The 21,712-nt window shown below is 33.4% G+C and overlaps 1 protein-coding gene and 1 non-coding gene across 2 annotated transcripts; both read left to right on the top strand.

Annotated features, from left to right (window-relative positions):
- The first annotated feature begins 8,793 nt into the window (after nt 1-8,793).
- LOC132030434 (methylsterol monooxygenase 1-1-like) lies at nt 8,794-13,660 on the top strand. Its single transcript, XM_059420068.1, has 5 exons — nt 8,794-9,325; nt 10,045-10,367; nt 12,798-12,945; nt 13,037-13,069; nt 13,332-13,660. Exons 1-5 carry the CDS (start codon nt 8,996-8,998, stop codon nt 13,395-13,397), a joined length of 900 nt encoding a protein of 299 aa, XP_059276051.1. The 5' UTR covers nt 8,794-8,995; the 3' UTR covers nt 13,398-13,660.
- A 2,167-nt stretch (nt 13,661-15,827) lies between these two features.
- On the top strand, nt 15,828-15,900 carry TRNAK-CUU (transfer RNA lysine (anticodon CUU)). Its single transcript has one exon. It is a non-coding gene; the product is annotated as a tRNA-Lys (tRNA).
- Nucleotides 15,901-21,712: the final 5,812 nt, after the last annotated feature.

Genomic DNA, 21,712 nt, shown 5'->3' with positions numbered 1-21,712 from the left:
CAAAAAAGAATTATAGCTTTTTTATATGATGAAGGGAAAGGTCGTCACGATGAAATTTTTTTAGCGGATTCAATGTCTACTATTATGAGATTTTTTAACATTTATAGAAAAACACTTTGTATTGCTTTAGATAATGCTTCTAATAATACAAAGGCGATTGGTCTTTTAAAAAAAGAATTAAACCCTCCGCTAAAAAAAATATTTTTCATATGAGATGTAGTTGTCACATTTTAAACTTAATTGTTAAAGATGGTCTTATGTGTTTTGACGATTCTATTAAAAAAGTTAGAGATGCGGTTGCGTTTCTTTTTTGTAATGCTAATAGGGGAAGACTTAGAGATTTTAAGAATTGTTGTGTGGAAAATAACCTTAGACCTAGAAAAATTCAAGTAGAAATTGAGATTAGGTAGAACTACACTTACATTATGCTACAACAAGCATATGAGTATAGGATTCCCATACAACAAGTTCACAATAAATATAATATTAATAATGATGATTGGTTAAATTTTACGCATTAGGAAGATGTTAAGGAATGTGTTGAACTCTTAGAAAATTTTTATAATGCAACTCTTGCTTTTTCTAAACAATTTTATCCTAGGTAACCGGAATTTTATCCTACTTAGCGGAAATAACTAGAGTTTTACAAGAGTATAAATATAAACCCGGTTATCAAGTGGCTATTTTTTATATGACAACAAAATTTAAGAAGTATTTTTTTTCCATCCCAACTTTATTTATATTGGGTTCTCTTTTAAATCCTTGTTTAAAAGTGTCTTATACTACAGCATTGGTTGGTCAAATTTATACATTTTTAGAAATTGAAGAGGGAGTTCAACCATCTTTAGCTGAAGCCGAACTCGCTATTGATGCCGAGTTTAGAAAAGTTTTTACTCATTATTCTAATTTGGAAGAACATGCTACACCCGTTGCTCCACGCCCTACTACTTCTCAAAGTAGCAAAAAGGGCTTGTCGGGTTTGTCGCATTTAAAAGTTTTACATTCACATCCAACTCCTTCTTGTAATGCAAACTTTGATGAATATAACTTTTATTTGATGCAGCCAAATGTGGATATCAAGGAACTAGATGAATTGGACGTCTTAGCATGGTGGAAGAAGCACAAGGCAAGTCATCCGATACTCTCAAGAATGGCTCGAGATATCCTTACGGTTCAAGTATCAACCGTGGCTTCAGAGATCTCATTTAGCCAAGGAAGACAACAAATTGGAGACCATAGACACTCATTATCCGGCCTTAGCTTGCAAGTACTAGTGTGCATTCGCGATTGGATTAGATCGGAGCGACGCAACCAAAACTTAGAAGTGAGGAAGGCGAAGAGGAAGAGATTGAAGATTTGATAGCAAGTGGAGCGGACCAAATGGAAGGCTTTGAAGATATTTCCTATGGCCGAATATGATATGGGGAAATTAACCAAATAATTGAGAATTGGTGATTTTATTATTCTACTATTTCTTTGCAACTCATGTATTATTTGCAAGTTAAAAAAACTACAACTTGCAAATAAATGTTATCCAAGAATGAATAAAATATATGGCTCATTGAGCTTTCTTCTATTTACTTGTGTTCATATTTTTACTTATATTAAGTTAGGAATATACCTAAAATATACTAAGAATATACTTATAATAAACATCTACTTAAATTAAAAACTAGAAAGTTATATACTTGAAAAATAACTAAAATATACTAAGAATATACTTATAATATAAATATACTTAATTTATAAAATACGAATTTATAAACTTAGAAAAAAATTAAGCTATAAATAACCTAAGTTATAATATATAAGTATATATAGTATAACATATTGTCACGCCCCGAACCATGGCCTGGGCGTAACACAGCACTCGGTGCCTGACTGCATGTGACCGAGCGACCCACATGGCTTGCTGAATCATCATGAGGCATACATGAGCGGAATTATAAAGTGAAGTGCATGATGAGCTTTTGTAAAACATATTAAGTCATAATATTAAACACAAGTACTTGGTTAAATCATGAATGCGAACAATATCATAAATGAGCCAAACTGGCTAACTAACTCTGAAGTCTATCATGACACTTGTCTTGTCTATGAAACCTCTAACATGAGTCTGAAACACATAACGTACTTGCTGGAACAAGGCCCCCAGCATACCTTTAGATGCAAAACTAAATAAAGAAAGAGAGATAATACTCAAAATACCCCCCAACGTTTGACCAAAATCCCAACTACACACCTAACCTGCGGGAGTCCTATTACCCCCGGGCAAATTTTTTCGTAGCAAAATGGCCCTTTTTTGCGATGTGGCAGAGAGCGTGAATACACCGCCCAAAGGGCGCGTGACGGCCTTTAAAAATGCATCCGACCCGTTTTGGACGCCAACTAAGTCGCCACATATGATGCCAAGTAGATAAAATTTGAACTCCTCCATTTTTAGGCTACTTCATCTTCATCTTCACCCTATTTAATATCCATCCCCATTTTTTGTTGTCAAAATAATATCCATTATAAACGAAAATCTCAATTGAAGAAAATCCACATATGATTCCGAACAACTTGTTAAAGAATAACTTTCCACCATAAACGAAAATCAAGAAAAAAAATGAAAAATCAAGAAAGAAAAAGGAAAAAACGGAAAAAAATAAGGATGAAAAATCTAATCTTGTTAAAGAAAATCGATTGGAAGTTGCTTGTTTGGAGTTGCTACTTGTTGCTTGGTTGGAGTTGTTTAAGCACTAATTCTTTGAGTTGATTTGGGGAGAAAATTAAACTCCATTGTTAAGAATTTGGAGAAAGCTATGAAGAACACCAAATGGGTTTCTCTAAATTCTTGATTGTTTAATCAAATTAATGGATGAACTTTGTTCTATTTGGTGTTAGGAAGCTTCCTTTCACATTTGGGTTTGTTTGGATTAGATTTGAGCAAATTGGTGTGATTTTTTTTTCAACTCTAATGAAGATGATGATGATGATGATGATAATGTTGATGAAGATGAAGGAGAATTGGGTATGGGTTTTCAGATCCTTAATAAAAATGGAGTATGGAAAATTGAGAGTTTTTTTTTTTTTTTTTTAAGAGTAGATGGTTGGAGGAAGGGGGGAAATTAATAAAAAATGGGGCAAAATTAAAAACGTGGCACGTGGGCCAGCGCGTGTGGACAACCGCCATTTAATATTTGGGGGTTGGCGGATCGCCACATCGTCGGAAAAAGGGTATTTTGATATTGAAAAAATTTGTTCAGGGGGGTAATAGGACCCCCGCAAATGTTAGGTGTGTAGTTGGGATTTTGGTCAAACGTTGGGGGGTATTTTGAGTATTATCTCTAAAGAAAGACAATGCCTAAACCTCGAATGAGATGGAGCTCACCAATAAGCTGGTACGTGCAGATCCTAATGAGCAGAGACGTCGTCCTGTAAATCCGTACCTGCATCGTGAAATGCAAGCCCCCGGGCGATAAAAAGGGACGTCAAGACATTGAATGTCTTGGTATGTAAAAACAAGCTTGAATGAAATAACATGGGACATGAAAATAACATAACGAAGACCGAAATAAAACATGATCATGAACATGAGTACATATACATATATAACATGTGTAAAGTATCGTGAGTGGCGGAAGCGAAAAATATAACCGACAATATGGTCCGGTACTTGCGTCTACCATAGGAACACTCATACCTTGCCAGGGGACATGAGATTTAATAATATTATGAAAGGATCCAGTCATTATGAGAGATTGTCCTAAGCATGGGTGGAACAATCCTCATCCTACGGTGGCTACGTAGTTTCAGGTTGTTTGAAGCCTTCTCGGTAATTAATGCAACTCCCAAAAACATGAACATGTAAAATAAGTGGCACTTCTTCGCCTATGGTTTTCATGAATATAACTTGCTTGTACATAGATATCATGAAATAACTTGTAAACGTGGTTTCATGAAATAACTTGTATTTAGCATTTATGTATCTTGTAACATAGCATGAAAGTAATTATGTAATATAGTTGCATGAAAACTTGTAGACATGTAGGATATTCATGAAATAATCATTTTAGCTAAAACATGCATGCAGAACCCACGAATACAAGATATGGGTTTTTATGGATTATGATCGATTCTCAATAATCATATGGAGTTATTAAGAACACAATGATAGAATAATAGCAATTCATACATAATATAATCATGGACATAGGCCTAGGGTTATCATGAGCATGGTATAGAAACCCTAGTTTTAGTAGAGAATCATAATTTATGGATTTAGAGAATCACGAAGTTTTATAATTACTGTCGGACCCATTTTACGCCCTATTTTACGTCCCGTAAAAGTTTTACGGACCGTATGTCTCACCGTAAATCAATTACAGTGATTTGGGCTTTCTGGACCAATTTTACGGTCTAAATATACGGCCCGTATAATTTTCACGGCCCGTATATTCCACCGTATATCGACAGAACACTGTTTTAGTAAAACGGGCATAACTTTTTGTACAGATGTCTGTTTGACCTCCATAATATACCGTTGGAAAGGTATTTCAAAGATCTACAACTTTCAAGAAGGAAATTTTCCCAAATTCCTTACAAATTTTTCCGTATACTCATTTTAATTGAGATGTGGTGCAAACTCGGCTTAAAAAAAACACGCTCCGTAGTAGGAATTTTCGACTTTCCTTTGCTCAGGACTCTTCTCATGTCTTGATTGGGTTTCAAACTCCATTTATACACTATTCAAATTGGGTTCATTATACCCCTGTCTTATGAGTCAAATCTTAGCCCGAATGCACGAGGTGTTACACATATAACTTAAACATATATATATATATAAGTTATAAGTCATATAACTTATATATATATATATATATATATATATATGTATGTATATATATAAGTTATATAACCTAAGTATATTGATATATATAAGTATATTCTTAGTATATTTTAGGTATATGTATTATAACTTAAGCATATAACTTAATATATATATATACTTATATACGAATTTATAAACTTAGAAAAAAATTAAGCTATAAATAACTTAAGTTATAATATATAAGTTATAAGTATATATAGTATAAGTATATATAGTATACTTAAACACACATATATATATAAGCTATATAACCTAAGTATATTGATATATATAAGTATATTCTTAGTATATTTTAGGTATATGTAGTATAACTTAAGCATATGACTAAATATATATATTAATATATATATATATATACACGTATATGTTGTATTGCCGACTTCTTTACGTTGCTTTCGTTAGTCGAAAATATATAAACTTTACTTATAAACTTATATATGTAAATATACCTACAATATACTAATAAATACTATAATATATATATATATATATATATATATATATATATATATATATATATATATATATATATATATGTATATCTTTGTATTGACTTCTTTGTTGCATTTGTTAGTCGATAAATATATAAACTTTACTTATAAACTTATATATGTAAATATACCTACAATATACTAATAAATACTATAATATATATATACTATACAAAAAAAAAAAAAAGAGGCTTTGGACATGTTTGAACCGGACCGGTCCGGTTTTGGGTTTTTAACCGGTAAACCGAAATCGGTGGCCGGTTCCGATTTTTTAATCGGAAACCGGCTGGTTTGTTAACCGGTTACCGGTCCGGTCCAGTTCTAACCGGTTAAAAGGTGTAAGTTAACTTATAAAATTTATGATGATTTGTCAAAATCGTGAAAATCTAATGACATATTTCTGGCGATTTATAATTATTTTTTTAATGGGAAAATGCTTAAAAACACCCCCAAACTTGTGTCGGATTATCAGTAACACACTTATATTTTGCGAGGGTCCCATTAGCCCCTGACCTATTTTAAACCGGAATATATACACCCTTAAAATGTCACATCCAAACCTTTATTGTGTAGTGTATACACGCGTCATGAAAAGAGAGAATAATCCCAAACTGATCTCTTAAATATCCAACTAATAGCGAGCCTTCCGTCATATTGTCTTCCTCAGCCAGCATGGTTAGAGGGAGATGACACATTCTTAAAAGTTAAAATGTAAAATTGGAATGTCAATTATTTTAATTGATAAGTGATACTTATAAATTTGCAAAAACACACTTGCTATTGGTTTGAGTTTTTCCCTTTCATGTGTCAATAATTTGATTTTAGTGATAATTGGGTGAGACAAATTAAATTAATATGGTGATAAATGAGATCTAAAAGCAAGCTATCCATTTTAACTGTACTTTACATTAAATTATTAATATATTATGTACCAAGAAATGATTAAGCAACGGTCAGAACATATTTCCGGCGAGATGAAGAAGAAATTGAGAGTGTTCCCCTTTTCTTTTCTTATGTATGCTAGGTGTCTTCAAAGGGAGATTTTGGAAGAGTTGAAAATGAGAAAAGAATATTGTGGGTGAGAAATGGGGAAATAAGAAGAGCCAGGGGATGGGTCGACAATTATGTGATTTCCATGATCGAGTTTGAAAGGTGAAGAAAGGAGAAAGGTTAGAAAGAGAGAGAGAGAGAAAGAGAGAGAGAGAGAGAGAGAGAGAGAGAGAGAGAGAGAGTGATTATAATTTATTAATTATATCTAATTAATAAGATTCAATGGAGAAAGGACACTCGTGCAAAATAGTCAACTTTGACTTATTTTTTTGCCTCACACATGCTTACAAGCGAGTAAGCACACTTGCTATGCCATGTCATCACTTATGGGTGTATATATTCATGTTTAAAATAGTTGGGGGAGGGGGGGGGGTAATAAGACCCCCACAAAGTATAAATGTGTTACTGATAATCCGATACAAGTTTAAGGGTGTTTTTGTGCATTTTTCCTTTGTTAAACGAGACAAAAAGTTCATATTATGACGCTTTCATTTTTATAAACTTTTTAAAACAAGATAAAAGGTGGCGAATTTATTTTCATAATTTCTTTTAAACTAGACGAAAGTTCAAATGGTAATATTGAAATATCCTATATGTATGCCCACTCTATAATAATCTAAGAATCTCTTTTTATTGTTAAAGAAACGAAATCATTATTCACCGAGTTTCCAATCGTGTATCGCTGAAGACAGAAATATCTTGATTATAGAAAAAAGATTAAATCTAATGACTCGTTAGATAAGGTTGAAACATTTATAGTTCTTCAATTTTTTTTCTTTTGATAAATAGGGAACCCACAATAGCTATTCTTTGGGTGCGCTTTGATTAAACCCCGCTCCTAGTGTAATAGCCACGAGGTGCTTTCTCGAGCTCGAGAATGAGTGGTGAACCAGGAAACACTCCTATGAATATAGCTCCTTTCCTTAGTCATAATTAGGCTAGGTTTCCTTCTCGCAAATCTAAAACCACACAAGAGATGGAAACCGCACCAGACAAAGTCTCGTGCGACGAATTTAGACTGAACAAAATCGATCGACGATCTCAAGTCTCCCACGTAAAACATCTTTCGGTGAGCCAATTCAGCCATTCCTGCACTATCTTCAAAAAAAAAAAAAAATTACCCATATATTTGAGGTTTACCGAATTTTTGTTTTTGTTTTTCATTTCACTGAAACTAAGGACTCGTTTGGCCATGAGAATTATTCACCTTTTCCTGGAATTTTTTTTAGCTTTTTTCACTTTATGGTATTTGGCCATAAAAATTCCAAAACCCAATTTTTCACTTTTTTTTCATTTTCTATTTTGGACCATTACTTTTGTTTTTTTGTTTTCAATTTTTACCCTAAACGTCTTTATGTTGCTCACTTTTTACCCTAAAAGTTCATACAACTTTTTTCACTGGTCAGAGGCAATTTATGTTGCTCAGTTGCTCCCCACTCCAACAACATTCAACATCATGTGCTAAAAAGCTTTTAAAAGAAAAGAAACATGTGAGAATTTTGCAATAAAGCCATATTGAGAGATGCTATATTTTCTGTGTACACCAGCTAGCCTCTCAGTTGCAGCCTTTTGCTGGAAAGAACTTATCAGTTTTGAACACTCCATAAGCTGGTCTCGAGTATAATTGTTGTATTTCTCGCACTGGTAATGTTTATTAATTGATTTGGGTGGTTTTGCTAGTTTTTAGAAAGGGAAAAGGGTCAAAAATACCCCTCTACTTTGGGAAAAGGGTTAAAAAATATCCTTAATTACAAATTTGGGTCAAAAATACCCCTTTTGTCATTAAAGTTTTCAAATATACCCTTGTCTTAACGGAAATTTCCAACATAATCCGATTTCATTTTTAAACCCGCTCCTTTTAAACCCGACTCAACTAAATAAAAAAATTACACGGATTACCCTTTCCTGTGCCTGGTGGCTCCAGATGTAGGACTCGAGAATAAGTTGGTCGCCTATGGATTTTTTATGTAGTTGAGTCGGGTTTAGATGGAGCTGGTTTAAAAATGAAATCGGGTTATGTTGGGGATTTCCGTTAAGACAAGGGTATATTTGAAAACTTTAATGAAGGGAGATATTTTTGACCCAAATTTGTAATGGAGAATATTTTTAGCTCTTTTCCCAAAGGAGAGAGGCATCTTTGACCCTTTTTCCTTTTAGAAATTTAGGGATATAAATCATATTTCATGTTTTTTAGAAATGGTACATTTCAACAACTAACTATTATTTTAAAAAATTATGGCCAAACACAACTCCAACTCCAACTCTAACTTCAAAAATTCTGAAAAAAGTTTTTTTTTTTTTTGGTTTCTATGGCCAAACGCCTACTAAAATAGTGCAACCTCTTCTTTTTTCAATTTGTCCTATTTGCCCCGCCAGATGTGATTCCCATAAGCTCATCAAAAATATAAAAGATACCAACTTTAACCAGAACCGAACAAAAACCTCATAAAAATTCATGGAATACTTGTCTTATATCTAGCTTCTCCACTTGTTCACTTCCAAAACCCCTCAAATCTTCCATCAATTTTCAAGATTCAAAAACCATTCAATTCTCAACCCAATTAACTACATACCATTTTCAATGTTGCCTTTTAAATCAATCCAAGAGGCTGAAATTGCCATTGGAAGATCTCTTAATACTGCAGAAACTATATGGTTTAATTACTCTGTTAACAAATCTGATTACTATCTTTATTGCCATAACATCCTTTTTCTTTTCCTAATCTTCTCTTGTGTCCCACTTTATTATCTTTTCCTTGAAATTTTCTTCAGAAAAACAGTTCAGTCTTATAAAATTCAACCAAAAGTCAATCTTTCACTCACTGATGTATTTCGTTGTTATAAGTCTGTTATGCGTATGTTCATCCTTGTTGTTGGACCCCTTCAACTTGTTTCTTACCCTTCAGTTAAGGTACTTAATTTACTTTTTTTTACTGTATTGACAGTTATGCTAGAAAAAGGTGTCTTTTTTGCAATGTGTTTGATGGGGTTTTGTGGAATCTGAAAAGGGTATTTTTTTGGGTTAATCTTTGGATCCATGATTTCTAAGATACCTATTTTAGTCTTGTTTATCATGCTCATAAAATTAGTTGTAAATTGTTGCAATGTGTTTGATTGTGTTGCAAGTAGAGAAACAAAGTGAATCTCTAGTGTTTAGAGAACCTCTACTATTGTTTTCTCTGTCTTAATTAATGTGGCATTTTTCGTTTTTTGAGAGTTAATTTGACTAATCTTTGAAGCTAAATTGGATTAGATCGACTCAAACTTTTAAAATTAAAATTTAGATATTCACAAAGGATACGAAAAATACTATAATTTGCAATTTTTCAAACGTCAATGTGATGAAAAAATGCATTTATATTGGTCAAAGTTCACTTAGTTTGAATCTTGGGAAGCGGAAAGTGCCATGTAAATAGGGACAGAGTGAGTATTGACTATACGAATGAAATAGGTCCAAATAGAGCTGAATGGACACTGAAGATTCAAATTCAACTAGTTTGGATCGATCTGTTGTTTGTTTGATTGAGTTTACAGTATGAAAGTCGTAATTTTGTGTTAAATGTAGATCAAGGATGTGTAATTGAGATACTTATTATGAGCTAATTTGTGATTTTTTTTTGCAATGTATAGATGATTGGGATTAGAACAAGCTTGCCCTTGCCATCGTTATGGGAAATTTTGTTGCAGTTGGGAACATACTTTATAGTGGAGGATTATTTTAACTATTGGATCCATAGGTTCTTGCATTGTAAATGGGGTTATGAAAAGATTCACAAGGTTCACCATGAATACACAGCTCCAATAGGCTATGCTGCTCCATATGCACACTGGTTAGAGATTTTGATCCTCGGGATCCCCTCATTTATGGGGCCCGCTATTGCGCCAGGTCATATGATTACATTCTGGTTGTGGATTGCCTTGAGACAGATTGAGGCTATTGAGACTCACAGTGGGTATGCACGCGTGCTATTTTGCTTTTGATATTTTTTTTTTTTTGACACTATTGTAGTAGTAGTAATAAAAAGTTGCTTTTTTGGTGATTAATAAGTGTGTGATTATCCTCTATGATAATTTGACCAAATCATGAATTAACAGTAACAACTATCACTTTATTCCTTTTTACTTCACTGTTTGCTTTTTTGATCTCTGATAAATCTATGTGCAGTGAATGGAATTGCATGAGTTCTTTTTTTAAGTGAAATAGTTGCTTTTTGCCATAGAAGGATTAAAGTTGTCTTCTTCTGTTCTTTTTCTTTCTCAATTTCCACATGGGTCCTTTCCGTTTTTCTTTTTCTCCTTGACCTCTGTGATATTTCCTATTGCTTTTGGTAGATGGGGTTGGTAAGGTTTGTTGCAAAAAGCTAAAATGTGAACTGCATCTTGGATATGTAAAATGGTGCTTATAGTATCTGGTTTTACTGTTAACAGGTTCTTGCATGTAAAATAAAATGCAATCCCTCAGATAATCAAGACCCCAGTCACTTCTATACTTTTTGTGATATGTTTTATATTATATGATGAAATTAAGACAAGTTAATTATGAGGTCTCAGGTTCAAATCCTAACATAGGCAAAAAGCACTAGGTGATTTCTCCTCGTGTTCCTAAGCCTTGGTGAGCGGGGTTACTCGGTACCTCTGCTAGTGGGAGGTAGCAATACCCAGTGGAATAGTGGAGGATGGGCGCAAGCTAGACTGGACACCACTGTCATCATAATAGAAAAAGTAAATAAGAGCTGACTTACTGTAGGATCCCATAGTCCTTGGTAGTAGCTGTGACTATATTCTTAGGGGGTCATGCTATATGTGTGGATTGACGGACTAGATAATTTTATCTTGTGAGCAGTCTTTTGTTTCGGGATGTAATAAATGCTAGTTACGTCGGATTTTCGACATCCCATCCTTTGTCCTCGCAATATAATGTGGTCGATTAAATAGCAGGACTTCCTCAATACTAGCATTTCGAGACACATGTCTTGCTTTCACTTCTCAACTTCTTTTTTCCCATTTTTTTGACATCTTTGCTCTTGCGATCATGATTAAGTAGTGTGTCCTCACCACTGAAGTGGAACTATAGTTGGAGTCAACAGTTCATTTTGCTTAGAACTTAGGACAAGTATTAATATCTTGGTATTGAAACTGAAGAAGTTGATAACTGAATCTGTAAAAGCAAATGCTTAATTAAGACAGAAAGACTACTGATTTCTTTCCCCCTGAATATTACAAGGAAAACCTTGTCCAACTGGTTATCATTGGATATGATCTAAGACTGGACCTTTTTAAAAAAAAAAAAAAAATAAGGTTATGAGCCAGACTGGACTTAAAGCAAGGAAGATTGACAAAAGTTGTCAATGTTAAGCAAATCTTTCTATTTGGAGGGATGGTGCTTGGTACCACTTTACATGCCAATAATTTGTAAGTGTCTGCTATGTATGTAGTAACTACTAGCAGGATGACTCTTTATGTCTGTATCTCTGTGACAATATCTTTGTTTGTTATTCATTGCATTCGCTGATATTGTAAGGCAATACTCAGAGACCAAGATTTTTATTTCGAGGCTTTTACATAAAATTGATTCTCATTTAATTTTTGTATCTATGCCAATTGGACAACTACAAACCTTATGTGGTTCTTATTGGTATATCTAAAGAATAAGATTCAGTCAAGAGTGTTGATCTCGATTTCAACAAGTTCTATGTAGTTGCAGCATTTCAAGAGTAAAAAAAGAAGAAGCTGAAGTGATGCATTATTTGCCTTTTCAAAATATTGGAGACTATTGACAGTAATAGTACAGGCTGAGAAGCTCCCTGTGCGAATGTCTGTTGTGAATTAATCAATTTTGAGCATCTCAGAACTCAAAATTTGGAACATGACATAGTTTAGCATCATACCTGTGTTTAATCATCCATGTACAGAGAGCCAATAGAGTAACAGGTGAATTATTGTCAACCATGTTATCTGTTATCATTTCTTTACACGTTACGGTTTTTATATGTTCAAAAGATTATTTTTTTGACTGCTATGTTTGGGAAATTGGTGTTTTTAAGCTTACACATGAGTGATCGCATAGAACTAAGGATTCCACATCTAAATCTAAATTTAGCTTGAGAGAGCCCCATTGGAGCAACTGCTCGATAAACAAATGGGCATTGTTGAAAAAGAAGCTTAGATCTGCTGCTCACATTTGTTTGATGCTAATCACTGCTATACGGAGCTGAGAAGGATTTCTGGTCTTAAAAGATTTCAACAATCTCTACCTAGTACCTTTAATTGCTCACTTTAGCTGTACATTGCATCTTTTGCTGGCAATATTGCGAATTTATATGCATAGAGTTAGTACGATGATTGGGGCATTTTTAACTGATTTATTTTTGTCATTCTTACAGATATGACCTTCCATGGACTCTCACAAAGTATATACCTTTTTATGGTGGGCCGGATTACCATGACTACCATCACTATGTTGGGGGCCAAAGCCAGAGCAATTTTGCTTCAGTTTTCACCTACTGCGATTACATATATGGAACTGATAAGGTTATTTCAGTATTGTGGGTGTTTATTTCGGGTTATAAGATCCTTTTTATAACCATACAAATTCTTACTCTATGCTGCTTTTCTCTCACAGGGCTATCGCTATCAAAAGAAGGTCCTCCAGCAGGTATTGCTACTGTGTCTGTGACTGCTCTTCATTCCGTAGTTTTAAGGAAAAAGTAATGCCTTCATGGATGTTAAAATTTCATTATATTAACACCATAAGGCTTCTAAATAAACTGTTATTACTTGTGGTTAATAATGAAACTAATAAGCTCTTCAATATGGTTAAAGTGGATGAGGCTGTAGGTCTTAATGTTATTTTTAATCCGTGCTTCTTTGCCAAAATGATGTACGCCTTTTTAGCTGATGATGTTGTGTTTACGCAGTTAAAGGGAGCTTCAAATGCCAATGGAGGCTCAGGGATATTTGCACAAGATTGCAAAGATGACTAAGTCCAAGATCTTCAGAGGCCTTTGGAATAGTCTGGTAAAACTCTATGAAGCATCATTTGTTTTAGGTTGACCAAATCTGCTGTTCAAAATGTGTTAAAGCAGTAGGTAGGAAGTTTTCTTCGTGGTGCTTATGAGTAACTACCTCTAGAGTGGTGGTTCTTTGTTGTCTTTGGGCAGTACTTGGACACCAAACTTTGTTTTGTTTGCAGATAGTGTTCATGGATCCTTTTAAGTTGTGAAATGAAGTTCAGCTTGTAGCCTGAGTGCATACTGTTGCATCACCAGATAGGGTTGATTTGCCTAGATATCTAAGAAGTTGATTAGGCAAACATATTGCATATAGAGTGGATTTGTTTTCTGCTAAAAGGTATAACTCCAGTTCATGTTCTTTAAGTTGAGGAGAATTGCATGGTATCCTAGTATATCTTAGACAGAATGATGTTCACTGATCAAGAAGTGTGCTGTCATTTTAAAGGAAGGGGAGGAAGAATGAAGAATTACTGTAAACCGTAGCTCACCCAACTAAAAATAATCGGCAGATGTGTACTATATGTATAATTTATGTATAATATGTATATATTTGTGTATAATCTACGTTTATCAGTTAGGAAAAGTAAATTATGAATCCAGCCGGTTTGATAATAAAATGCAACGTCAAACTCTAATTACTTTGCAAGGCTTTTGTACCACCTTTGCCTATGTGAGTTTTAATAACAAAGTCGGCAGATAAAAGAGGATGATTGTAGTAGGTTGATGATGGCGAGAAGAGGAGTGTATCATGAGAGAAGCAAGGACGCTAACCTCTTTCAAACAATATGGATTGTGGCAATGTAGTTGGGAGTCTCATGTCTGATTGTAGTAGGTTGATCAAAGTAAATATAATTATAACCATGATAACCTTTTATACTAAGGATTTGTATTATCGATTTTAACTAATTTGAAATTGACCGGTACTTGATTGATTGGTGTTGTTCTCTTTCTTGGCCCTCAGCTTCACAGCAAGCGAAAGTAATCTATGAAGTGACACCTTTCCTGGAAAAAATTATTTGCACAGGATGTTTACTCTAATCCAAGCATTTTAACTTCAAGATTTTCAAGAGTTACAAAATAATTTGAGAACATGTATCTTTTAATTCTCGGGTCAGCTTGTCTTTGACTGACAAAGTTTATCAATAACGCTCAACTTTATAACCTTGCCAAATAATGGAGTACGTCTATTTTTTGGGGGTGATTTGCACGAATGACTTTCATAAGGAGTGATTTTGAATTTTTGTCCTGCCTAACAAAATCTCTGGAAAAAAATGACCTTTGTTGCTCATCGGGCATAAGTTGTGAGCATAAATTAATTTTGCTATGAGACAAGAGTCCGGGACATTTGAATACAGTTAACCTACTCAATTAGCTATAAGTTTCGCCTCATAGACAAAAGTTATAGGAGTATGAGTTGTTCAATTGTTCACAAGTTCATACAAACTTAAACTTCTGCCCAGTAGGCTACATAATTACACTATCTTCAGTCACTAATTTCTTTAAACGTCACTTCTGCCCAGTAGGCAACATAATTACGCTATCTTCAAAGTCAATAATTTCTTGAAACGTCCCCAACTTTAGCCTCATAGGTTAAATTAACTTATGCGCACATTACAATTAATATTTATGCCCGATGGGTGATAGAAGTAATTTCTTAACGGTTTTGTTTAACGATGCCAAAAGTTCAAAACCTGTCATTTTCCCGCAATTTCTTATGTTTTTTGGATACCGATTAATCAAAAGTCGTGTATACTCGAATTCCTTGGGTGGTGTTATATGGTAGTAGCATTTCACAAAATGTAATGAACTGGTGCATTTGAACGGGTGCTCCTTCTGGCTTTGCTCGCAATTGGACTACACACAGCATCTAACTCAAAACTGGACCAAACTTGAGCCCAATAATTGTAAACATCAGCCAGAATCAAAGCTCAATTTCACCAATTTTCTTATTTTCTTGGTTTATTGGCCATTAACTATTAGAAATTTAGATATAGTAAGTAATGATTAAAGTACGAAGAGATAACAACAAAAAATTCAAATTATGCTCCAAAGGTTAGATATCTAAGGTGATTTGATAATAAATTCTTACAATTTTGGTTCTCAACTCGAACCTCATATGCCTATAATATTGGTAGAATCAGGAGTTTCCCAAAGCAGAATTGACCGATGGTGCTTGGTCAAAGCTCCGGTAGGCAGCCATTTGCTTGTCAAGGCTCAGTCCCCAGCTTCCGTCGGCCTTGACATTAAGCCACTATCTATACATGTATTTCCAGCCTGGACTAACGAATCATTTTCTTCTCGAGTCATGTCAAACAATGTGCTTGAGTTGCAGGAGATTGGCGGGCTTTCTGCCCGACACATTTCCAGTCTTTGCGATTAGTAAATTTATTAAAACAAGAAGCCCGTCTAGCTCAGTTGGTAGAGCGCAAGGCTCTTAACCTTGTGGTCGTGGGTTCGAGCCCCACGGTGGGCGTTTCTAGTTTTAGCTAATTTTTTCTTAATGGGCCGACCTGATTCCCACGTGAAACAACCACAAATAGCCCAAACAGTTGGGTCAGTACTACTTAGCCCAAACAAAGTCTGTTTCAGTGTCATTACTAAGATTTTTTTTTTTTTTAAATGTTTATGACGAATACATACAAATACAAGCCACAAATGATTCTTGGTTTTCCCTATTTGTTTGAATTAAAGTGGTAGTTGATGTAGACTTGATTTAATATTTGATTAACAAGTACAAGTATGGGGCAAATGTATTATTGAATTTTGGGTCGTCCTTTCTGGCCCACCCCCCCCCCCCCCCACCCAAAAAAAAAAAAAAAAAGGAACCCCATAGTAAGTAAATAATAGTAGTGACCAATTATTTGTGTAGTGAAGCAGGTTGCTAACAAAGAAGCAGACAAATTCAGCTCCAAATTTATTCTTGTTAGACCAATGGAATGGGAGTGATGGCCCGTTTTCAATTTACGGTTCATTCATCAATCAATACCCAATTTCACCTGCTTTTTTCATTCCATTTATGCACCTAAAAATGGTACACCAATGTCCCATTCCCAACAATTTCATGCCCAAAGTCTAGACTAGCCCATGCCTATATGCTCTGTTAGGGTTTCCTATAGTTAAGAAATAAGTAATTTATGAGGTTTTGGAGTGGAGCTACAATAACGTGTGTTCAGACAAATTCAGAACTAACTTTTGGTTAGATCACGTATTTGTATATGGAAATTCATTAAAAATGTCTAAATATTTAATGAAGAATCAACCTAAATAGCTGCCCACGCAATCGCTAAACCTAAAAATAGCTTACGGATATATGATATCTGCATGATCTATGCATAGTATATAATTGTTGTATATTCAGTGTCTAAATTTGCGTATACTAATTAGAAAAAGTAAACAGTAAATTCAGCCAACTTTATTTGCAAACTCAACAATGGATTTGGTGTCTAGTTCAAAACCCATAAACTGAATCTTGATTCAGCATCTGATGATAAGGTGTTCTCAAAGTTTATAATGGATTGATATAGGTAGTCGTCTTTCACACATTAAGTGTTCATTCCATTTTCGTTGTGTTCTTTCCCTTCTATCCGTGTACAAGAATGAAATAAAATAATGAGGGTCTACTTTTACATTTTTGGGACTAAACTCGTCCTCTAATGAGACTTGTCAAAGTATTAAGGTTTATAGTCGACATGCTGATTATTGAGAAAAACTCTTCCTTTGAATGGTTAATGGCGTGATAGGCGAATTCAAAATTTAAATTTGATGCGTTCGATCTTTAAATTTTTTTTATCACTGAATTTGTTGAGCTTTAAAAATTATATATGAGATCAAATCAAATACATTTATTAAGCTTTTATTATGAATTTTCTCATACATATGTATGATCCGCGCACATCGAAAATATTGATATCAAATGAACCCCATCCATAAAAAATTGCATCTCACTATTGTGTTAGGTGATCACTATATTCGAACTCATACACTGTGGTCTAAATTGTGACCTCTTGCCGTTATAATCAGAATGTAATTGTACTCAAGCTCGGAATATTACCATTCAAATTTATCTTGATAACTGAACTGCCTTTAGTGGATAAATTTTTTGGAAATTAAGAGGAAGGTTTGTGTATAAACATGAGGGGAATTTTCTCAAATCTTAGATTCCAGGAACTTTGAGGAAAGGTGATAACATAGCAGTTATTGCTTGGAAATTGAAATTTCACAAGGTCCTGTAAGAATTACCTCAAAATAACTTTGGGTTGGATGAAGAGGTTCCCTTATGTGCGGCAATTTAGGCTATGAAAATATGGTTGTTCAACTTACCCAAGTTTGGCGGGTCATTGATTCTTTAATTGATTAATATAGTTCATTTTGATCCTTCCAATTCAGTTCATAGAAAAGTTGGGCTTTTATGTAGGACAAATTGACTTATGAGAAATTTTCTCAAAATAGTTTTAAACATGAGTATCATTTTTGTTTGATATGTTATATATAACCTTATTAAAGAAAATAAAAAGATTTTTAGGTACTTAAACTAATTATAAAAAAAAAAAAAAAAAAAAAAAAAAAAACAACAACTTGGTAAGAACTAGAAGGTTAGATTATGACCAGTTTGTTCGCCCATTTTAGCCCAAGTAAATTCTGAGCATTGTCATTAACCGACGCATTTATTAATTCAACCTATTTTAACCCCACCATTAACAACTCTAAAACTTCCCCTTTTTCATGTGAACCTGTTTGAATTTTTGTCAATGATCTCATCATGCATTTGCATTTCTAAAAGTTCTCTCTCTTTATTGGGCAGAAGCATGATTGAAACCTCCATTTTATGAATAAATTTTACATACCCAACATAATTTAAATGATCGGAGTTTCACTTGAAGCAATAGTGAAATTTTACCTATTTTGATGACTAATACAAACTTTACAAATATTTGCTTCAAATTTTGAAGACAAGAATTTGCATATTATGGAATCCTTATAAAACTTATATTCTACTCGTATATTTTTATACGTCACCTTTTTTTGGTCATATGTCACATATTTTTTCTTCTCTATTATTTTGAATGGAATCCTCTTATAAAGGTATACATATATTCTCATAATTTGTCATTGTTTCATGACAATGACCTGCAAATTGCAAATCATGCTGTGAATTGCTAATGTTTTTCAGGTGATGTTATGTATGTGGATCAAAACAAGTGATGTCATTTTCTGGCATATTGGAATAAATTATATGGATAATATATACTGTATCATTAATGGGTTTACTTACTTTCTTTGAACTAATAAGAGTTAATTTTACTAAATTATATTGGCTTGAAATGAGAGGCCTCGGGTCAATCACATCTACATACATAGCGTTTTCACTTCCTAAACTATTGACCAATCTAATTTTTCTAAATGGTGATATTCAACCTAGCACATTTGGCTCCACACTTCTGATCCGTCAAGAGGATAATTCATGGATGAAAGTGCTAAAATTGTTTTAAATCTTTAATACAATTTTGTAAATTTTTATTTTATCGTATTTAAATTATTAAATAATATTTTATAACAAAAAAAAAAAAGTTACTATACGACTCTACTCTTTTTTTCCCAGGACTACGAATTATATGGCCACTAGGACCCGCGCATAGCGCGAACACAATGGTCACCGGGTTACTTTTTTTTTTTTTTTTTTTTTTTAATATGACTCTACTCATGAATTACGAAATTCATGAATTATATTTTGTAATAGAAAAGTATCTCAATTTTGCTTAAGTGTCATAATAAGTTGCTAGGAGGAAACAAATGAGATACTTTCTGTGATATTTAGGTAAAGTCGAGTGACATTTTGAATACTAAAAATTATTTGATGACTTTTATGATACTGAGACAAAACTCTACCTCTTCGGGCAGAGTTTCAAATTCTCCCTTAAGGTACAGTTTTAGGTTCAAAATTCTGTCTTGCAAATCCAAACCTATGCCTTGCGAAATTCCTTTTTTTTTTTTTTTTTTTTTTTTTACTGAGATGGGGTTCGAACCTAAAACCTTGGGTATTTGGCGAAGGGCAAAAATTAAAGACCATCAATTTGAAGGGAAAAAATTAAAGACCACCCGAAAAGAAGGATAATCCGAGCAAAAAAAATGAAATGAGCTGGGCTAAGATGAGCTTAAATCATAACTCAATCTGCCTAATTCTTTAAATTTAATTTGTTTTTTCGTTTTCATATTTATTTGTTTAAAATATGCCTTCTAAAAATATTTTGACTTAGTTTATTCACGGGCAATTGGACTACATATTAGCCAATTTTTAGATGGGCTAAGTTAGGCGGATCAAGAATTCAAGATGCGATGAAATAATAACCCGCTCAAATTAAGAGGGATTGTCACTCCTACCCCTAGTTCTAATGCTGGAGAGCATTTTATTTTGGGTTCGTTGATTAGACAAATAAATAAATAAAAAATAGCTATACAGGAGCTACTAACGTTCCACATCACAGTATTCCATTATTAAAACACAATACACAATCAATACATCACGTTAGGTTATATAATAATAGTAGAATTAAACCAAACGTCCAAATGAAAATAAACGAAAGTGAGATCCAGGTGGAAGCAAAAAAAAAAAAATATTGAAAAGGGCTCATCAAGATTTTATTGTCTTAAAATCATGTGGTGATGGCTTTCCCATTTTATATTGCTGTCCTCACTCATTGGCCCTTTGTTCCTTTTTTCCTATCTACCTTTTAAAAAGTTAATAGAATTATACACATCCACATACCTTTTTTTTTATTTTTTTTATTTATCATAATAATTTCTTAGGCTTTATTCTTTAGCTTTCCTTTTCCCCTTTTCTTTTTTCTTCCTCTTGGGAGACATCTACAAAGAATGTTGTCATCTCAATCTTAACCATACACATGTTTTAGAATCTTACATAGTATACCACCTATGGCATTATTATATTTCACTTTTACCCCACAAGGTAAAATGTCATTCATAGGTAAATTATTACAGTTCTTTAATAATTAGAATTTGTAATCATAATTCTCAACTTAAATCCAACTGGCGAAATCACAAGCCTGACAGAATTGGTTTGTATTTCATGATTCGAAACCTCAACAACAACCGTGTACACCCTCCGTCTTAAATAATCTGGGATCGATTATATAAATTTCCATTTTTTCATTTAAGTTCATATCATATCATCGTTATAATAAAATTAAAAATAAAATAAAAAATATTTAAAAATAAAACAAATAGTAATAATAATAATAAATAAAAGTTGATACGAGTCTAAAACATATCCTCAACTAGTAGTTATCACCTATATGGATCTTTTTCAATTGTGTCCTATCTTTAGCTAATTGTGTATTAGTACCAAGCATTTGCATGTCTTTTGAGACCACTTTCTTCCATGTAATTTTAGATCTACCTGACCCGTCCCCTTTTAACATCTTCACTTACTGTAGTTTCACACCTACGATCCGGTGCTTCTATAGGTAGACATAAAACATGTCCAAACCATTTCAAGCGACCTTCTCGTATTTTATCCCAAATGTGTGCTACTTGCACAATATGGCGAATATTGTCATTTTTAATCTTATCTAATCTGATATGACGGCACATCTATCTTAGCTTTCGTATCTCCGTAATACTCATTCTGTGAATAGTCCTACATTAGATCGCACCCTTTAATGATATTGTCTTTCAATCACATGGTATATATTACTAAAGTTCCTTTTTGGTGATTTAAAACATCTTATGTAAGATATCGATTCAAACTCAATAGTGACTGAAAGAAAATTTTACTGCAGAATGAGTAGTACACCAGCATTAATGCGATTTTCAAAATATTCATTTTACTCCCTCCCATTTTATGTTACTCTATTTGACTGAGTATGAAATCCAATATATTGGTTTAATTTGTCTTATTATATAGTACTAGTAAAAGTTAGTGGAAGAATATGTTAAAAGTAATAGTTGAAAAAAATATTACCACTATGAAAGAGAGGAAAACAAAAATCAAAAGTTAATTTGACTATTAATGAGTGTGCTTTCAGAAAAAATATATCTGGGCCGGCCCACAATAAAATAAAATTGTTATAAATATTATTTAATTATGGATGTCTATCTTTAGGAGAAACTTTATAGTTTGACGGATTTTTAGATCGTGCGTTAACTCTTCTTCTATAAATAGAGATGTTTCATCAGTATCAGATAACTAACAAGATAAAATAAGAATTCTTCTCTCTCTTTTCTCTACAATACTCTTCTTGCTTGCTTTATTACTTTATAACACGTTA

The sequence above is a fragment of the Lycium ferocissimum genome, chromosome 9 (genome assembly GCF_029784015.1).
Source record: "Lycium ferocissimum isolate CSIRO_LF1 chromosome 9, AGI_CSIRO_Lferr_CH_V1, whole genome shotgun sequence".
NCBI classification, from domain to species: Eukaryota; Viridiplantae; Streptophyta; class Magnoliopsida; order Solanales; family Solanaceae; genus Lycium; species Lycium ferocissimum.
This window is presented reverse-complemented; position numbering and strand designations above follow the sequence as displayed.